Source organism: Coenobita brevimanus, chromosome 65 (genome assembly GCF_032717465.1).
Source record: "Coenobita brevimanus isolate Jiangsu-jjx chromosome 65, ASM3271746v2, whole genome shotgun sequence".
Lineage (NCBI taxonomy): Eukaryota > Metazoa > Arthropoda > Malacostraca > Decapoda > Coenobitidae > Coenobita > Coenobita brevimanus.
In genome coordinates, this window is record NC_137018.1 from 54,403,147 (window position 1) to 54,422,041 (window position 18,895).

The 18,895-nt window shown below is 39.4% G+C and overlaps 1 protein-coding gene across 2 annotated transcripts; it reads right to left on the reverse strand.

The window, feature by feature from the left end:
- Positions 1–1,437: 1,437 nt before the first annotated feature.
- On the reverse strand, positions 1,438–14,320 carry LOC145404854 (BTB/POZ domain-containing protein KCTD9). Of its 2 annotated transcripts, XR_013898250.1 has the most exons (11): positions 14,127–14,320; positions 13,000–13,121; positions 12,500–12,636; positions 11,647–11,755; positions 9,310–9,461; positions 8,402–8,625; positions 7,939–8,134; positions 7,330–7,463; positions 5,696–5,862; positions 3,172–5,449; positions 1,438–3,137 (listed from the first exon to the last, which is right to left on the reverse strand). XR_013898250.1 is itself a non-coding variant. In XM_080276355.1 (10 exons), the coding sequence occupies exons 1-9, from the start codon at positions 14,175–14,177 to the stop codon at positions 5,737–5,739; spliced, it is 1,251 nt and encodes a 416-aa protein (XP_080132481.1). In that variant the 5' UTR covers positions 14,178–14,320; the 3' UTR covers positions 1,438–5,449; positions 5,696–5,736. The 2 variants fall into 2 exon arrangements, 1 of the variants encoding a protein (XP_080132481.1); XM_080276355.1 differs by having other exon boundaries at positions 1,438–5,449.
- Positions 14,321–18,895: the final 4,575 nt, after the last annotated feature.

The window sequence follows — 18,895 nt, forward strand, 5'->3', positions numbered from 1 at the left end:
CCATGATAATGAATGTTTGAACATGTCAGCTGGCCAGCCAAAGTTCTCGGGGACTTTTACATCCAGATAATAGCAAGTGAATTCGGATAATGGATTAATAAAGCCAAGGTCCAGCGTCCGGATAATGAACACGTCCAGATACATGAGGGACTACTGTACACCCTACTGTACCGAGCAACCCTAATTGTGTGACGGGCTAGGTACATGTACACTACAGTATGGAGTAAAAATTCAAGAGGCATTGGTTTTATATAAACAGTACTTTCGGACCATCACAGGTTCTGGCTTGGTTGTTGTGTAGGGGTTCAAGCTAGTATGTATGTATCATATCATATTTATAAAGACCAACATGCATCTGTCGACCTTGGTCATCAAATGGTAGCTCACCATGGTGCTTGATCTCTGGCAGTCTTCCTATTCTGTCCTTTATCTCTGATGTCGGGAAAACACAGAGGTCTGAACTGTGGATGTATGGTGTAGTGTAGTGGTTAGAATGCCTAAGTGGAGTGATGGCCTTCTGTATCTTCTGTCCCCAAGAGGTGACTGTAGTATTTTCAGTCATATAAGACCACTGAAAGTAGATTGGTCATTTCCCTATAAATGCACCATAACCTTTTTACTCTAACTTGCCCTGAAATTGCTTTCTCTCCCTCTTGAATGCTGAGCTGGAACAACAGGTTAACACTAGAATATGATGCCAATCACGTAAAAGTGTTAAACATTTTGGTGAAATAAACTGCAGAAGGACAAAAATACGGGCAGAGTTAAGATAAAAAGGGTATAGACTTGTTGTCAGGTGTTTACACACAGTATTTGCACAATGAAGCCTCATATGACTGATAATATTTTGGTCCTCTCCTTAGCAATAAAGAGTGAATGATAGGAATGGGAGAATTGCCCACTACACAGCACCATGTGAAAACTGGCATCTGCTGGAAATGATGACATAACGTAAAACAAGTGTCTTCAGTTTTTGAAACATTACAGTTCATTAAGATTACAGTTGTTATGATACCAGTATAAAGAATTTTTTCATTAGGTTCAGACACAGGAGAACAGAGATGAGCAGTTTTTATACAGTATATATATTTTTGTACAACTAGTGGTTTTTTGTTTTTGGTTAAATTTTGATATTATGAAGTACAGTATATTAAATTTTAACTTCTTAGAATGCAACTAATTCATAAGTTGTAACAGATTATGTAGTGGTGGTGTATGATTTGTTATATTAACCCCTTCACTGCTATGCTTCTTTAGAAAAATGGTGCACCCCAGGTTGAGTTGTCATAGGGTGGACTTATATATATATATATATATAAAATTTTCTTCCTACTCATACTTGCTCAGACATACTGAAAGGTATATAAATACAACATATAATCCAGCTGAAAAGATGTATATATCAGTGCATGTATATTGGTACTCATCTAGCAGCCTTTGTTAGCACTGTATCAATCAGTGCTAATGGCACTCTGAGCCCATTGCAATGATGTTTGCCATTGGCAGTCAAGGGGTTAAGGAAAGCAGAACAACTGACTTACCAAATATTGTGATGTGCAACACCTGCTGGCAGATTATATTTGTCGGCTGGTGTTCAGACTGAGTGTAGACAGTTCAGTAGTCGATTCCAGATCAAAATTGCATTTTGCCACAATTCACAACCGTCCACACTTGCCCACTGTAATTCCATCACTGGTAACTAACTATACAGTAGCTCATTCCAGATAAGAGTTATGGTAACAGGTGATGGAGATTGAGCAAGGCAGTATGACAGGTGTGGAAAGGTGCAATTCATCCATGGCTGAGTGTGATTCTGATTTGGAATGGACAACAGTTATATTACTTGAGCAATACTGTTTATGATAGTGTGTGTTTTATGAGAAGATCATTAGTCGTGAATGATCCAGATGCATGTCCTGTAAAGAAACTACTGTTCCGGTAATTAATAAGCAGCAAGGTTGACTGCAAACATAGACAAACATTGTTTTTTCTTTGAAATATTACCACTCATTAAGCGTAAATTGCTGTTACAATCATATTCTTTAGACTCAATGGAGCAGAACCTTTCCAAGATCACCTGAATTGCTGTATAATCAAACTTAAAACTGCAAGTTGTGGTTTGTTACATGTTTCAAATGTGGAGGTATAGGAGAATCAGTAAGGGTTTTAGCACAGGAGTGTGATGCTATGACTGCAAGGTTGTGACAGGCTGATTGTAATACCTGTGTATCTGATCAATTCAAAACAAACAAAATCTCTAATATTAAGCACTGGAGTGGCGTATAAAAGGCTGATTTTTTATAGTAATAATTAAGAATCCTTTGCACAATGCTGCATATCAGTTTACTGGATATCTAATTTTAGAATCAATAATTTGTTACTAGTACACTGTTTCATAAGTAAAGCTACTATTTTTTCATGTCTTAAAATTAGTAGCTTAGAAGTGTATTTCTGTATGTTTAATATGTGGTGTTGTGCACAAGTAGTTACTTATGATAATTTTGAAAGTAATGTTTAAGAAGCTGGATTTTAGCACACAATGACCTTTCGTAGAAATCTTTGGTGATGATTATTTTTGTCAGTGTCTGTATCTTTTTAAGTATTCATATACAGTAATCTAGTAGGACTACTATATGTATGTAAGTGATTCTAAGGGTCAGATTCTTGACATCTTGTGACATGGTTTAACCTTTGTGATGAAAATAATATTCCATATGGCAGATGGTATTGTCAGTTTCATAGGAGTTAGCAGTGCTGTAATACAGTTCAGTATTATATTCGCCAATAAAATTTTTCATACTTTCTGCACAGTAGTAACAACTTTTACATACAACAGTGCTTTTAATTAGCTAGATTCATTAACGTCAGTTAGCCAATGCCATTTTAACAGCATGATCTTGTAATTTTTCTTGGTATCAGGTATGCTGATCATTGCAGAGAGATGGAACCATGCTTATTATCTTACCTTCAGCCATGTACCATACTTTGAGGATGATGGGGAAAAGAGGATATTATAGTTTAACTTTGACAAATCTTGGGCTAAGATGCATTCGTGACTTTCACTTAAGTACTAAGTAACCCAAACTTAGTTCATTGCCTGTCAATTGCTCTGTCATCCTTTTTATTTTCTTCATTACCTGTACATTGCTTTCTTAGCTTGATTTTCTTCACCTGTACATCACTTTCTTATAATCTTTATGTTACCAGTAATGAAAAGCTGCTGTACACATGTTATTTTGTAATTAGCCCTCCTCAGATATTTCTTTTTACTGCCATTTATAGAGTAGAAGAGTTACATAAAGTTTTGTGTACCAACCATTTTTTATCAACATGTTAAGTCTTATGGAGTTCCCCAGTTTCATTAGTTCTGATTCATCACAATTTTTTTGTGATTCTGTATTGACTCATGCATTTACTCGAGTTTTTTATCCGTGAATGCCAGATTGTGTGTACCATTAAACCTGACCAGTGATTTTCTACAGGATGAGTAAAATTGCTCACTGAAGTTGGCATGAATACAGAGTTCTTTATTCTTGCCAAAATGTTATTCATGGTAGTTTTGAATATTTATTGTGGCCTAGGTGACTCGTATGATATAGTAGTCAGTTGTTACCTGAAGTAAAAGGCATCATAGGTATTTTGCACCCAAAGTGTTAAATCTCTGGTCAGTAGATGGATATTAGAGATATACGAATAGCTGTGTTATGTTTTCATCATTTTGTAATATGACTTGTACCCCAACCAGAAGATCCCAAAAATCAAAGTCTTTGCCAGGCACTTTCCATGTACTGATCTCATCACTGTCAAAACAACATATTGCTCAATATTCTTTGCGTTGCAAATTTTCTCTTTAATTCCTAAAAGAAATGTAAACATAAGAATTTCTTCCAGATACATCCTACATTTAAGGAAATTTGTAAATTCTACAGTATTCTGCATGTACCAGTGCCACTGTTTATTGCATTTTAATAACACTGTGCTATAAAAAGTTACTAATGTGAAGACAAATTCAGAGTTGACATTCATATATTTTTTTGAGTTTAGTCAATCTGTATGTGAAATGGTAATGTTATGTGATGTGAGGTCACAGTTATTAGTGTGCTGGTGTCTGTTGGAAGAATGAAAAATGTTGCTCTCTATATTGTACTTGTGTGAAATGAAATGGTAATGATGTAAACAGGTTGTGCTTTTTGTAACTGGTTTGACAAGTGTCTTGAGTGTACCATACTATGGTTACACTGGCAACAACACTAACCAAAACAATGAACAATAAAGCTTTACATGGTGCTTTGCTATTTTACAGACAGGTCCTGGATGGAGTCCTTCATGCATTGGCACCAATTTAAATGGGCAACACTGCTAAAGTAATGATTAGCTGTAGTAGGAAAAGTACAATGTGTTGTTAGAAAGTGTGGCAGACAATCTGAATGGATGAAGTTTTAACAGTGAGGCAAAGAGGGGATGTATCTATGATGGTAAACAGTTTGTAAAAGACAAGCTGGAAAAATCGTACAGAATAAAACACATGCCTGTATTATTTAACTTTTTACTGTATTTAGTAATCTGGAAAATTATAAAATCCAATGTTCGGGTCTCAAGTCTGTGGATGTTTAATATCTGACTCCAGGATAAAACAGTGCTGTTAGAGTACGAGTTTTAATAAAGAGTAGCACATGATGCAGTAAATTCAACACATTGGTAACTAAATTAAGGAGATTCACTACTGGCTATGCTCACAGATTAATCACAGGGTAGTGTACAGGTATTACAAATTAATTATGCATCACATCAGACTAGTTTGTCAGCTGCTGCCTCTTATGAACTAATAAAAGGTACAGATACAGAACTAAAAACCACTAAAACAGGTTATGTACTGTATATGGCAGTGTTGTATCCATGGTACATTACCAGGAACACGGTAAATACAATGTTATTAAATCCCACTATACCAACAGTCATATACTGTACTGTACTAACTCATAAAAAAGAATTACACAGATCCATAAACAATAGAGGAACTTTGTTTTGCATAATACCTGGATAAGTTTAATACAGTGCTTTCATACTTCAGGTCAATTGCTGAACCTTTTTTAGATTATTTACACTGCTTATATTAAACTGGCAACACTTAAGGAGAATGACCATCTTAACAAACTTTGAAACTGTCCAGGAAAACAAAATGCATACAAACTTTCATATAAAAGCACACAGCACCTGATGAGCTCTCTGGGTAACCAGAAATGGATCAATCAGGAATATATCTGGATAGCTGAAATTCGTACCAGCAAGTTTATGCGAGTAAATCATTCACATATCTGTCAAATACTTGCACCTTTATACAAGCAGATGTGATTACTGTATGATAAATTCACAATCCATAAGAAATCTCCCCAGCATTTTCAAAAGTCATATGGCAATGTTCTGTGGTTGTAGCAGTTGTCTTGGGATTCTGAAAAAAAACAAAAAAAAAGGTTTTTAGAAATGTTAAATGATATAAAAATTTTATGAACCATCCCCTCTACGCATCACCAGCATCCAACATCATTATACTGTACAATCAGATTAAGAAATGCATGATAGAAAGAGGCTGGTGTTATGAAGGTCTTGATGTGGAACACAGATGTGCAAATGCTGCAAGAGGATGATAAATTGGTGGAGAGGCAGATTTAACAACACAGATGCAAAACCAACTTACCTGGCAGTAGAAGGTAGCTGGAGGTAATGAGGCCATGGAGGTCACAGGTCACAGGTCATTGTCTGGGACATGTGCAGGGGTGTCAACATCAACTCAAATGCGGCATCTTTCAGGTTGGCTCCCCGCAGGTTGGCCTCCTGTAGATCACTCCCAGACAGATCACAATTCTGAGGATGGGACAAGTTGGGGAAAAACGTGGTACCATACTGTAGCTAGTCTGTAATTCATCATTATTCTGATCTTTTTTCCAATCTATGGATGGGGTAAGGTAGGATCCAGAATGCAAGGAATAGAATGTACAAAAGTGGGAGAATTATTAACAGCATGCCCAATGAAACTAAAAAGTTGTAAAAAATTACTCAAGTCCACAAATCCTGCCTCCACTGCAAGGGCCTAACCATCTGCACATAAAGTATATACAGTATATTTCTGAGAAAAAAAAGCATCTCGACCAAAACTACAAAAAGGTTGCTTGATATGAGTATTTTTCACTCAAATACACACTCACCTTTCAGAATCTCTATTCAATGTCTTTGATTTATTTTTATGTGAAAGAAGGGTACAAGACTAGAAAACAAACAACCCCTTCCTATCAAAATGTTACTTTGTTCCATGACACCATCTTAACACTTTATGAAGTCCATTTTTCAGAATCTACTCAGTACTGTATATGTCTTTGGTTTCTTTTATTTTATGTAAAAGAAGGGTACAAGGCAAGAAAACAAACAAACAAACAACCCTTTCCGTACAAAAAGTTACTTCGTACCAGACGCTGTCGAACACTATTTTATGAAGTCCAAACTGTCCGATTCGATCTGTACAATAATCTGAGACTTAATGTACATCTCCATTAAAGTACAATAAATATGTATCAGTCTACAGAGATCATCATCATCATCATCATCATCATCATCCAGACCTCCTTTCCCATCCTAGGGCAGGGTGAGGAGTAGCAATGTCTAGCCAGCCTAAATTTACCCAATCGAATGGGCCACGCTTCCATTCACTCATCATTCAAGCCCCCAGAATCCTGGCTCTATCAGATACACCAAAAGCATTGCACCACGTTCTGTAGCTTCACATATACCTGTCAGAGCCAATCCAAACGCTGTCACGTTAAAATGGGGCGCCAAATCCCTGGTTATGCACTTCCACAAAATTCATCCTGCCAGCTCGATCTCTTGTCAGTCCCTTAGCCTTACCTACTTCCATACCGGTACCTCTCTTCAAACACACTCATCCACCATATACTTCTACCATCTCGGCCTACCTTGCCTCCTCCCTCCTTCAGATTTGCTCAGATATACCTTTTTCACCACTCTATTGCCACCCATTCTCTCCACATGATCATACCATCTCAGTACACTCGCTTCAATTCTGATGTCCACAGACTTCCTCGCTCCACATCTTTTACAAATCACCTTTTTCCATATCCTATCCACCCTCTGTTCTCCACATACATTCCTCAGCAGTCCCATCTCCACTGCTCTTATTTTTGACAGAGCATTTAAGCTTTATTTCCTTTTGCCAAGGTGATGTTTAAGGCTACAGTGTACAGACAAGTAATGTACAGCACAAAATACAAACTATGTTACATTCATATTACTTAGTACAGTAAAACAGAAAATTCTCACCTCAAGGTCAGCCCCAGCCAGCACAGCAGCTCTGAGATCACAGTTTTTGAGGTTAGCATTCTTAAGCGTTGCCACCCGCAGGTTGACGCCTGCTAGCATGCTACCCTCCAACACTGCACCTCGCAGGTTCACTCCTGTAAAAAATAACTCGCATTTAAGGATGGCTGGAGCACTTCATGATTTTGCTTTACTTGTTGCCAGATGACCTATGCCTTACTGGAGCAAGAAAAGGTTGGATGATGCTGCCAGATCCAGTTCGGGTAAGGAAAGCATCCTACTCTTGTAGAGATGAAACCTAAGTCAACAACTCAGTTCTTGAAGGACTGTTGGAATTTAAATTTATTCTGGATTCCACAGGATTATCTAATTCAGGTGCAGAAAACATCCTCCCCTCAACACCATTTTTTTTTTTTTTTTTTTTTTTTTTTTTTTTTTTTATATAACAATTTTGGCTACTACAATATTATTTTTATACAGATAAGAAAGGGCATAGATGCCCCTGAAGAACAACAAAGGAATGGATGATGAATCGATGAATAAAATACATTTCAAAATTTTATGACCATCATGACTTAAGGATAATCACAACAGTAACACTAAAATTCTTACCTTCACAGTTTGATCTAGTTCCTGCAGGGTCTTCAAAGTTACAGGCACGCAGGTTGGCGCCCTCCAGGTTTGCACAGACCAGACGCACATTTAGGAGTTGTGCGCCCTCCAAGTTGGCACCAGACAGATTGGCACGCTCCAGGCAGCAGCCATTCATGTTGGCACCACACAGTTTACACCCTGACAGGTCTGCAAACTGTGGTAAGGGGACTTCTTATTAAAATGATTCTGTAACTCCTCAACCTTACTGTGATGATTATTGCAGACAGTGTTAAAGTGCAACCAGAAGTGTAGGCCAGTCCCCTATTCTTAGACCCCTTCATCTTAAATGGGGTAGTATGGGATGTGCTGGGATAATTCTAATAACCAGTTCCAGCTGAGGGTGAGTACAGAGGCTTGAGAATATTACATAACTAATGTTCAACAAACAGGATCACTGGCTACCTCATTTCCTGAACCCCACCTTAAAGTTGATATTCCTGAGGTCAAGGCGTGAGAGATCTGCCCCACGCAAACACACACCCTGGAACCTGAGCTCATGTCTGTGGTGTGTGGTGATGAGGGCAGCCACCACGTGTTTGCGGCTCAGGGGTTCCAGCTCACGGATGTCCTCGTATGCCCTCACCATTGCATCAAGCTCAGACACAGCTGACTCTATCCCAAAGAACCGAGCCTCCTCCAGCACACCTGAAGTAAACAGCCAGAATCAGATGGAGGTGTGTTGTTACAATCACACTTACTGGTGGTACACTGATGGTGCTGGAACTATATGACATTCAGCATCAGTGTTAACTGCCATCAAGAGGTGAAAAATTGTTACACCTGCGTACATGGCTAAGGCCTTCAAAAACATTCACACCTAAATATAAGACCACCAGGCAAATACAGACCATCAGGTTAACCCCCTGAGGGATGAGCAACTGGTCACTCTTGCCTTAAATGTCCATTTTCTTTTAAATGTGTCCATCTGCTAACTTCTGTAGTTTAGTTTTGCTAATGTCAGGCAATTTTACTATGTTAAGGGAAGACTCACTGAGGGTAAGAAAGACAAATCTAAATTAAATTTACATTTACACCATTACTGTAATGGTTCATATAAGATCCACTGCAAGACTGGCCCTCTTCCTTGGAGCGAGAGTGATATCCAGAACAGTAATATCATCCTTCTGGTTTTGAGGGGGAGGGGGTGATGGAAGAAAAGGTGAAAGGGTGGTAAGGAGAGCTACAAAATGAGGGTGGTGTGAGTTGTATGAGGACAGTCTGAAGGCAGAGGACAGAGTGACATGGAGGCAATCAGTTCATGGTCACTCCATCTTGGATGAAAAACAGATTGATAGACATAAATTGATAGGTTCTGCGAATGTGACTCACCTTCAGGATTGATGCCATTGTCTAGGATAAGAGTTCCATTTCTGAGGTAGTTGAGAATGGGTTCAAAGTAGGTGTATGAGCGGTCGATGAGGAAGGCCCCATTGGCATCCCGGCAACTTGGTACCAGTGGCCCTTCCTCACGGCTGAACATTCTGGTTGGAGTGAGGGTATGACAGTTACTACAACATATTTACTTGAACCTGATTAAAATCCCTAACCTCTTTAACCCAGACAATGGTCACGTGCAATCAGGTGTGAGAGCTGATATGACTGGTAACCAAGGAGATTCATTACTACCTCAAAATCAAGGCTCACTGAATTTGATGGAACCATGACTTAGTATTTGAAATGAACATGTGGCAAGTATTCAAACAACACAAGTGTCATAATTCCATCTGGTAAAAACAAATGAACTACAACTGTGGTGGGGTATTTTTATAGCCTGAAGCTTACCACCACCGCTGGGGAAAAAAATGGGGCATCAAGCTGTACCCAACTAGTTCCACACTATGCCATATGACATCAAAATAGGGTTCACATCCTAATCAGAAGTGTCTAGTAAAATACTCTATATGGATTTTTTTTTTTTCTTTTTTTAAAGCAACTGATAGAATACCAACATTTCTATTCTAACCTATTATCTTATGACAATTACCAAGAAAACATTACACTACCGCAGGGGACAATATACACCCACTAATCCTTCGATTATCTGATGTAACAGAGCCATCAGTACGTCCAGATATGAAGCAATACCCTACTTTTATGATGTACAGTACCACTCCTATTTGTGGCAGTGTTCTTCAGTCTTTCAGCTATTTAGACATCAAAACACACAAGGGAATATTCAGTATAATGCTAGACACTAAGAAAACAATGCACAAACAACAAGAATCCATAAATACCCTACCAATATGTACAATACTCCTCCTAACTGCGGCAGTGTTCTTCGGTCTTTCAATTATTTAGACATAAAAACACACATGAGAATACTGTATCCAATATAATGCTAGACACTTAGAAAACAATGCATTAACAACAAAACTCCACAAATAAAGAAGACAAAGGTTGCAAAAAGAATTTTAATAAAGTACAGCACTTACCACCCAATGAAAGGTGGACAGGCGTCATAACCCACTAGCTTCTAGTTGGTGTACAGTAATCCCGTGTCGTCCAGTGGCTAACATAATCACTAGTGGTGGCCGTATCAATACCAAAATATTGATACTTCTAATACTCTCTGTTTACCTGCATGTATAAATACCGATGGCTAGGTATCGATTACTATGAGTGCTAAAATAGACTTTCCAATTACAGTAACTGAAAATGCATATTCAAAAATTCACTGGGAAGTGATGATTTTAAGATTTATTACCGCACTGAATGACAGTTTTGGTGTTCACGTTCCCCTAAAATAGTGGCCCTATAATTATTTTAACCTGGACTGAGCCCGTTGTGAGTAATTTTATTAAATCTTTAGGTAGTTCACTGGACTGACAAGGTATTAATTACAAAGCTACCTACCTATTGGTACTGGTAATCGATACCGCCAATACGGCCAGAAAAGCCATCGGTATCGTATCTTAATTTAATCACTGGTATCGCCCATCACTAGTAATCACTTAACAAATGTTGGTAAACTCCCCCTTCCCCAACCCTTCGGGGTGCACAAAGAGTGTGGATGTGTGGTAACCACCAATGAACACAGCACTGCCATGTCTCTACTGGCCGGCCAGGCAACTCTGACCATTCGATAGGGAGGAGGACAGCTATTTCCGCTCAGCTGGTGGGTTACATTCTTTTACCAGTGTGCGGCTTGGCTTGAGAGGCCAGCCAGGCAACTTTCATCTTTCAGTAGGGAGGCAGATGGCCATTTCTGCTCAGTTTGTGGGTTAGGGTCTGCATTACTCGCACACAGCCGTTAGCATCTCAGTGATCCAAGCAGACGGGGGACTTTGACCGTTTGGTGAAGAGGCAGATGGCCATATTTGGGGCTAGGGTCTGTATTACTTGCGTGCGGCCATTAGCGTCCAAATGATCTGGGCAGCCAGGGGACTTCAACCGTTTGGTGAGGAGGCGGACGCCAATTTTTGCTCAGCTGGTGGGTTAGGATCTATTACCAGCATGCAGCCAGAGAGGCTGGCTGGCCACCCAACCAATTTTTTAAGTTTGTAGGCCACTCAACTAGCAATGTAGGAAACTTTATGTTCAGATATGGACAATGAAATCCAGATACGGACATGATAGGGCCAAGGCCTAACGTTCGGATACGAAGCATGTCTGGATACAGAGCGTCCAGATAATCGAGCGATTACTGTAAATATACCAACAACCTACTTGGCTAACATAGAATTTGGCTCTTTAGTGACAAGTGTGGCTCTGGTTGTGGTGAAGATACGACCTCCAACATTTAGAGTCACCCAGTCCCCACCGCCACAACTGTCGCCTGTGGAAAGCAATACAATATATCACTATATGGAATTATTATCTAGTTTAAGAAATCTATAGGGGGCAGACACCTTCTCCATAAACAAACCTAAAGTTTTCCTGATTCTATTATTGCAGCTAATGGTTTGCTTCTGATGGTAAAGAAGTTGTTTATATCACAATCAATCATCAGCAATTGCATCTCCAAGGCTTCTAGAATATATCAAGGCAACAAGGTAGTCTACATGTTTTGTTACTACACTGATCTAGGATGGGGTGCTCACTTTAAAGGAGGCAGAACATCAAGGATTGTATCATGACAGTACATCTGTGAGAGAGAAATTTCTTTACCACTGCCTTTAATCATATGTGGGATAACTACATTCTTCTAACTTGTATTTGGTGTCATCACATTAAAAATACAAGTACAGTAGTGCAGTTTATACACAACATACCTTCAATTTCAAATGTGATCTAAACATGGCTGCACTGAGAAAGACATCTGATAATAAAGGGAGTTTATACTTCCGAGTACTTTTCATGAAATGAGTTATAAGTAATTATCTGGAGGGGAGATGATATAATGGAAATGCAGGATGACGAGGCATGCCATAAGAAGTAAACTGCAAGACAGTGGACTGATATGAAAGTGTATTCGGCTTGCAATAAAATAGGAAGATGACATTCCGTTGTGGATGGCCTGGATGAGGTACCGTACTATACCCATATCCAACTAAGGTTGATGGCAATGTGTATGGTGTACCTGAATCTGCAGCTGGTGGAGGTGGTGGTGTGGGTGTGGGGCGAGTGCCGGCATGACCCAGTGGCCTCACACCTGGGGCAGGAGGGCTGGGTAACCGGAAATCCTCTCCCTCAGACACATACAGGATATCATCATCTCTGTAATGCAATTTGGAAATTTTCAGACCAAACCATTAATAACTTCGTTATGAGGGTTTTTAGAAGTAGAAAGAATCAAAGCATAAATACATCTCTAAGCTGACTGGGATGAAACTATCTAATGGTATCTATCTATCTATAATGAGATGCCATAATCCCACAAAGGGTGGTCATTTGTCTTTGACTTAGTTGTTTTCTGGGAAGGGGCACTAACCCTCTGCCAACTCACTTGATGACACACAGGGAACACGTATGGGTCGGTTGTATGGTTACCACCCAGCACTGTAAATGGTTTCCTGGCTTACAGAAAACCATTTGGCTTTTCACTCACATCTCCAAGTTGACTGAGATAAAACTGCTGACCTTATAAGCCTGATGTCGTCAATGAGTCCTCCCTGTGGCGTATACAGCAGTGTGGCCCGCAGCCCCAGCTTCTGTGATGCCCCTGCCAGCACCTCCTCCAGTGAGTGGGTCACCAGCACCACCTAAAGAAAGAGGCAACATGTATAGCTAGGCCTCAGCATGTCAGCATTCAAAGTTGCAATTTTAGATAAACCTACAGTACATATGGTACAAGCAATCTTATCCACTACATACGCTTGAATCTTTTAGATAAGTCAGACTGGCTATGCCCTAGGAAAAGTTTACATACATCTCTCTAGTTAAAACCAGATGCTTTAATCCCACAGGGGCATATGTGAAATAATTTGTTGCATAAAATCATGTCACTGCCAATAGTCACCTACCATGCTAGTCACCTACAAAAATGTTAAATGTCAATCCTAACCTGAAGTGCTGGCCAAGTGTTACTATGTCAAAATTAACAGTTACTGTACATGTAACCTACACACATACACACCAATAATGTACAGTACTGATGTCTGATTCTGGTGGGAAACAAACATGGGAAAAATACCTCGACAGCTCAGAATTCTGGCAAGTTAGAAAAGCTGGAGTCCCAAACATTACATCTCATCAGTGTTTTAATGCACAGTACCATATATTTCTTTACTAACAGCATGGCAATTGCACAAAGGTTAGGTCTGAATGATATGGCTTTTATTGTTTGATTAGGTTAGCTGACTTCAGATGTACAAAATAACTGTCATACTTGAATAGATCAACCTGAAAACATCCAAAAAATGCAATTCTCATTAAAAACAAAAGAAATGGTATGGGCATGAGACAACACTAACTTGCTATGGCTATGAGATCATGTTGTACATTTACATTACCTGTGTATAATTCATATACACTACTAATGGTACAGGGATATACTTTGTTCCTAATTTAGGTCTGCATATATAAAGACTGAGTGAAGTGAGAATTAAACGAATAACTACCATAGAATTACAAGCTGAACCATACTCACTATAAAGCTAAAAAACCACGAGATGCTTCGGTAAGGCAATATCAAAAATACTACCGTCCCACATGGGTACTTAGGGATAATTTTGCAAATACATAATCACCAAAGTTATATTCTTCACCTTTCCATCCACCCCTGAGCCGTTCCTGAAGAGGATGACTCTCTTCATCATGGCAGTTTCAGCTCGTTCTCAACATCTCTTTGCCATGATATACACTCGCTGCTGCTCTTTGATGACCACAAATTCAGGAATGAATGAAGGGACTTCTTAATTCAACTCCAGTCCTGCACAACCACCACAGTGACCACACTCCCTCACATACCACAGCCTCGTACGGAGATGACGTCATATATTAATGACGTCATTGATTAGTTTATTTTGAAGCCAATTAGACGCCATATTTGTACACCCATGTCTAAAAAATTTCAAGAACTAAGAATTTTCTTAATACATTTTCTCACTCTTATTTTCCTGAGTTTTGCCATCTTGTTTCAACTTTAGAAATGTGGTAATAGCTGAAATAAAAGATAACTCACAAAGCCAGAAAAAAATACATTGCCAATTCTGGAAATTACTTGGATGCATACGATATGAGCTAAGCAATTGTTTTATTCTCATTATTTTCTAAACTACAGACTATCTGTGCAGATAATGACAACCCGAATTATATACGAGCTGAGATCTCGCGGGCGGACAGGTGCTGCCCTCTGTCAACATGTGATGGTAGTAAACAAATATGGCTGATAGTGAGCAGTGGTGTTCGTGTTTCTCTCCTATTTAGAGGTGTAATGCATACTTAATAGAAGTGTTAGCACAATGTTTCATGTCACATAGGCAATATAAGTATCGTGCGGTGATAATCAGTGAATAAAAGTACCGTGGTGTTGATGTTAGTGTATTTATCGACTGAAAAATGCAGTGAGTGGTGCACAACCTGAACGAAGGATTCACTTCAGACGCTGCGGTGAGTGTGAATATTTTTAGTTTTTCTTTACAGTGAGAAAATATATCCATGTATTGATAGGTAACGGTCCCAGGCATGACATACAACCAAGTAGTATGGGTATTGAATGCTTATTCTTTTTTGAAGGCCGTTATATAATATCGTGAAGTGTAGCGGGGGGGTTGGTGTTGTGTAACAGGTCCCCTCTCATTCTCTTTCAATTATGAATGTGTAGGGGTAGCAGGATTTGTGTTTTGCATATTAATGCATTCGGACTGTTGATGTATTATGAAATTGTGAAGGAACATTATTTTATATACGCAGTGACTAACTAAAATGGATGGTTGCAAAGTTGATGTTCTTAGAATAAGCTATAGCAGTTTCGCGTTAGTACAATTAAACCGAAGGTCGCACTACAAAGAATACTATAGATTTTGTCCAGGCTTAGATGTGTGCAGAGTTGTAGGGCATTTGCATAATGGGCGGCTTTCGAGATGCGATACAATCATGCTTTCTTGGCTATCGTGAAGCATAAACTACAGCACAACGCTCGTGAACAGAACTAGCCTGGGATGAGATTTTCAAACATATATAGGATCGTTTCTCCGTCGTAACTTAATATGTTTTTACAGGAACGACTAGTCAGGTGTAGATTTTTACTCCATTCCCTAATCTTGTTGCAAAAAAGTTGTATCCTACCGTAATTATAGGATATAATTATGAAGTTAGAAGAGCAGACAGGATGATTTAACAGCCTCCTTGACCTTCTTGTATATCAGATCCTGACTTACAGGGAATTAACTGTAAATGCGTTTGTGTAGCCCCGTTCTGAGTGTGTGTTTTTCGTGTTCTTCAGTCACCCTTGTGAAAATTAGTCGAGAGGCAGTCTTAGTTTCTGTGGTTATTTTATCTTAATTCTTTATTAAGTATATAGAAAGGTGAAACATAAACTGCGTCTCTGTTTGAATCTGCAGTTTATCGCCTGTTTGATTCAGCAGTTGCACCCGCCTGTTATATAACGCTGACCTTGAGGTGGTGATTATGCGTGCGTCTGCTGTCGCCCGATTAGCGCCATTTTCATTGTATCCGATTTTTTTTTTTTACAGTACCCACCTTGACTACGCATTCTTTTTCTACTAAAGATACCTGTCTAACCCACCCCAGTTTTACTTTCGCAACTTGACCATCCTGTAGTAGTAGTAGTAGTAGTAGTAGTAGTAGTAATGTTTAAGACAGGCAATAGATCGTAAACATCAAGTACCGGTATCAGTAGCTAGTAGTAGTGGTAATGATAGTAATGATACCGTAATAATAATAATAATAAATAATAATAATGTGCTTATGACAGGAAATTGGTCGTAAACATGGTCGAAATCCCACGCAACTGGAGCCGATTGGATGGTTAGGTTGATTGTGGTTGTGGCTGTCTCCCATAGCGCTGGTACGGCCTATCATAATTACCAAACACAGACCGACACGTTTTTGTCAGATGTATACAGATTTCCGTCACTTTCCTAACCGATACATTATCAGAATCATCAATGGACTGAGAAGCATACTAAGCTTCTATTAGTCATATTAGTCTGCGGAGGAAAATGAGACGTAGAAGAGGAGAAATATTAAGCGAACTCTTTTGCCCATGCCCGTCCCGCGGCACGGCGCCATCTGCAGGTACTAGCACCCTCCGTATTACGCATTTTTACGGCCCGTGAAATAAGTCGGACTAAGAATACCCACGAGTCAAGGTCGGCTCGCCTGGGCTGACAGCTCAGCCTTAACCCCTTCACAGCGATGGGTTTTTCTTGCCTTCTTTCTTTCTTAGTTATTATTATTATTATTATTATTATTATTATTACTGTTTTACTCGGTAGACGATTATATCGGTTTTCTTCCAGTAATGAAGGATTTAATTACTGGCGTATCTAACCACTCCACTTCAAAAAGCCACCCCTTAAGTTGAATAAAGTCAGAAGGGTATTATTATTATTATTATTATTATTATTATTATTGTTATTATTACGGTATTATTATTAGTAGTAGTAGTTGCAACCACAGGCGCATCTGAACGTGAACCCTGTGGACTGTAGCCTAAAGTTGCCGTTGTGCTGCTCCGCTTGCGGGATAGGGAGTTGAGGGACGTGTGTATCACCGGGCAGCTCCACTGCCTGGTTAAATCGGCGCCACCACGCGAAGGCTTCTCTCTCAGGCACGACGAAGGGATGAATTGTTGGCTAAAGCGGGCAGGCGACATTTGCAGCTCCGATGAACTTATGGAAGACCGGTATGCCTGTCGGGTAAGGAGCCTCCCTAGCACCTGTTCCTTAACGATTTATTTTCCAAATTTCACATAAATATTCGTTTTTTTCCCTGTATCTTTTTAATATCGACACAGATTGCATGAATAACTCACAAGAATATAGTCAGGGAGCAGAATCAGAAATAAATCAGTCAGGAAAAGGTGTTAGTAAGCCTCCTAACCGCACTACAGTAGCCTACCGCCCCAAGACACCATCCGTAGGGTACGCTTTGGGAACGTTTGGCGAAAAATAAGAGAAGTAAAAAGCGTCACAAAATATACGACGTGGGCCACTAGTTTTTGTTGCTTTCAGTTTGTCTTGTGGTTATTATGAATGTGTGTGTGTGTGTGTGTGTGTGTGTGTGTGTGTGTGTGTGTGTGTGTGTGTGTGTGTGTGTGCGCGCGCGCGCTGGAGGTGGAAGGAAAAGAATTAACGGAAAAATATCGTCATTCATTCACACTTTAATCTGTCAGTTGTGTGTAGTAGTTCATAGAAAGCGGTTTTTATTTTTTTTAATGTACTTTTGCGTAACTTACAATACCAAGGTGCCATTTTTTGAAGCTTGTAAGGAAGAGGTGCTGATGGAGATACCTGACCCATGAGTGTGTTTATTGATTTTCTTTATTTATTATTTATTTCTCCCATCATAGATCCATGAATATGCCCTCCGTACACGCTGGGAATATTGATCAGGAAAATCTGCGCCTGGTGCCAGATTCTCAGACTGACGATCATTTCCCTTATAACCGTGATTTATCTCCGTAGGAAGGAAGGTTATGGAGAACCTTCCCACGTTTGTTTTTGAATAGCGCGCGTACACACACACACACACACACACACACACACACACACACACACACACACACACACACACACATCTCAAAAAGCATATAGACAAGATTGAAAAAGTTCAAAGGGCCGCTACAAGATGGATACCAAGCTTAAGCTACGAAGAAAGACTAAACTGAATCTACCAACACTACAGGAGAGAAGGAAAAGAGGTGACATGATAATGCTATATAAGTGCATATCAGGAAAGGAGAAAATAGACATAAATGATTACTTAACATATGGAGAAGCATCAGCAAGAGGACACTGCAAAAAACTGCATAAGAAGAGAGGTGATAAAGACGTAAGGAAATTCAGTTTCCCAAACAGAGCAATTGATCAATGGAATGCACTACCGAATGAAATAGTGTGTGCCAAAACAATTCACAAATTTAAGGATATGTACGATAAATATGGTCAAAGACACGGGACAGTACGAGCTTGACTCATTCCTGTAAAGATACAATTAGGTAAGGTAAGAACAGACCTTGTAAAAAGAGAAAATTAATTGGCCTGTTAATAAATACTCTAGAGAGAGCAAGGGAATCACCTGAAGAAATTGAGAGGGCAAATTAATGGGAAATATTTTATAGTTAAAGAAAATGGTGGAAATAGAGGTATATACAGGTAAAGAAAGAGGAGTGGAAGAGAGGCGTTATATATGGACCGCCCTGGAGAACTGCCTCGCTGAATGTTGCCCATGCACACTCAGTGGACGGTGGATCATAGGTTTATAAAGATAATTCCTTTCTTGAGTCTGGGGCAGGGCATAGACTGTCAGAGAGGGACATATTATGGTGTGTGTGTGTGTGTGTGTGTGT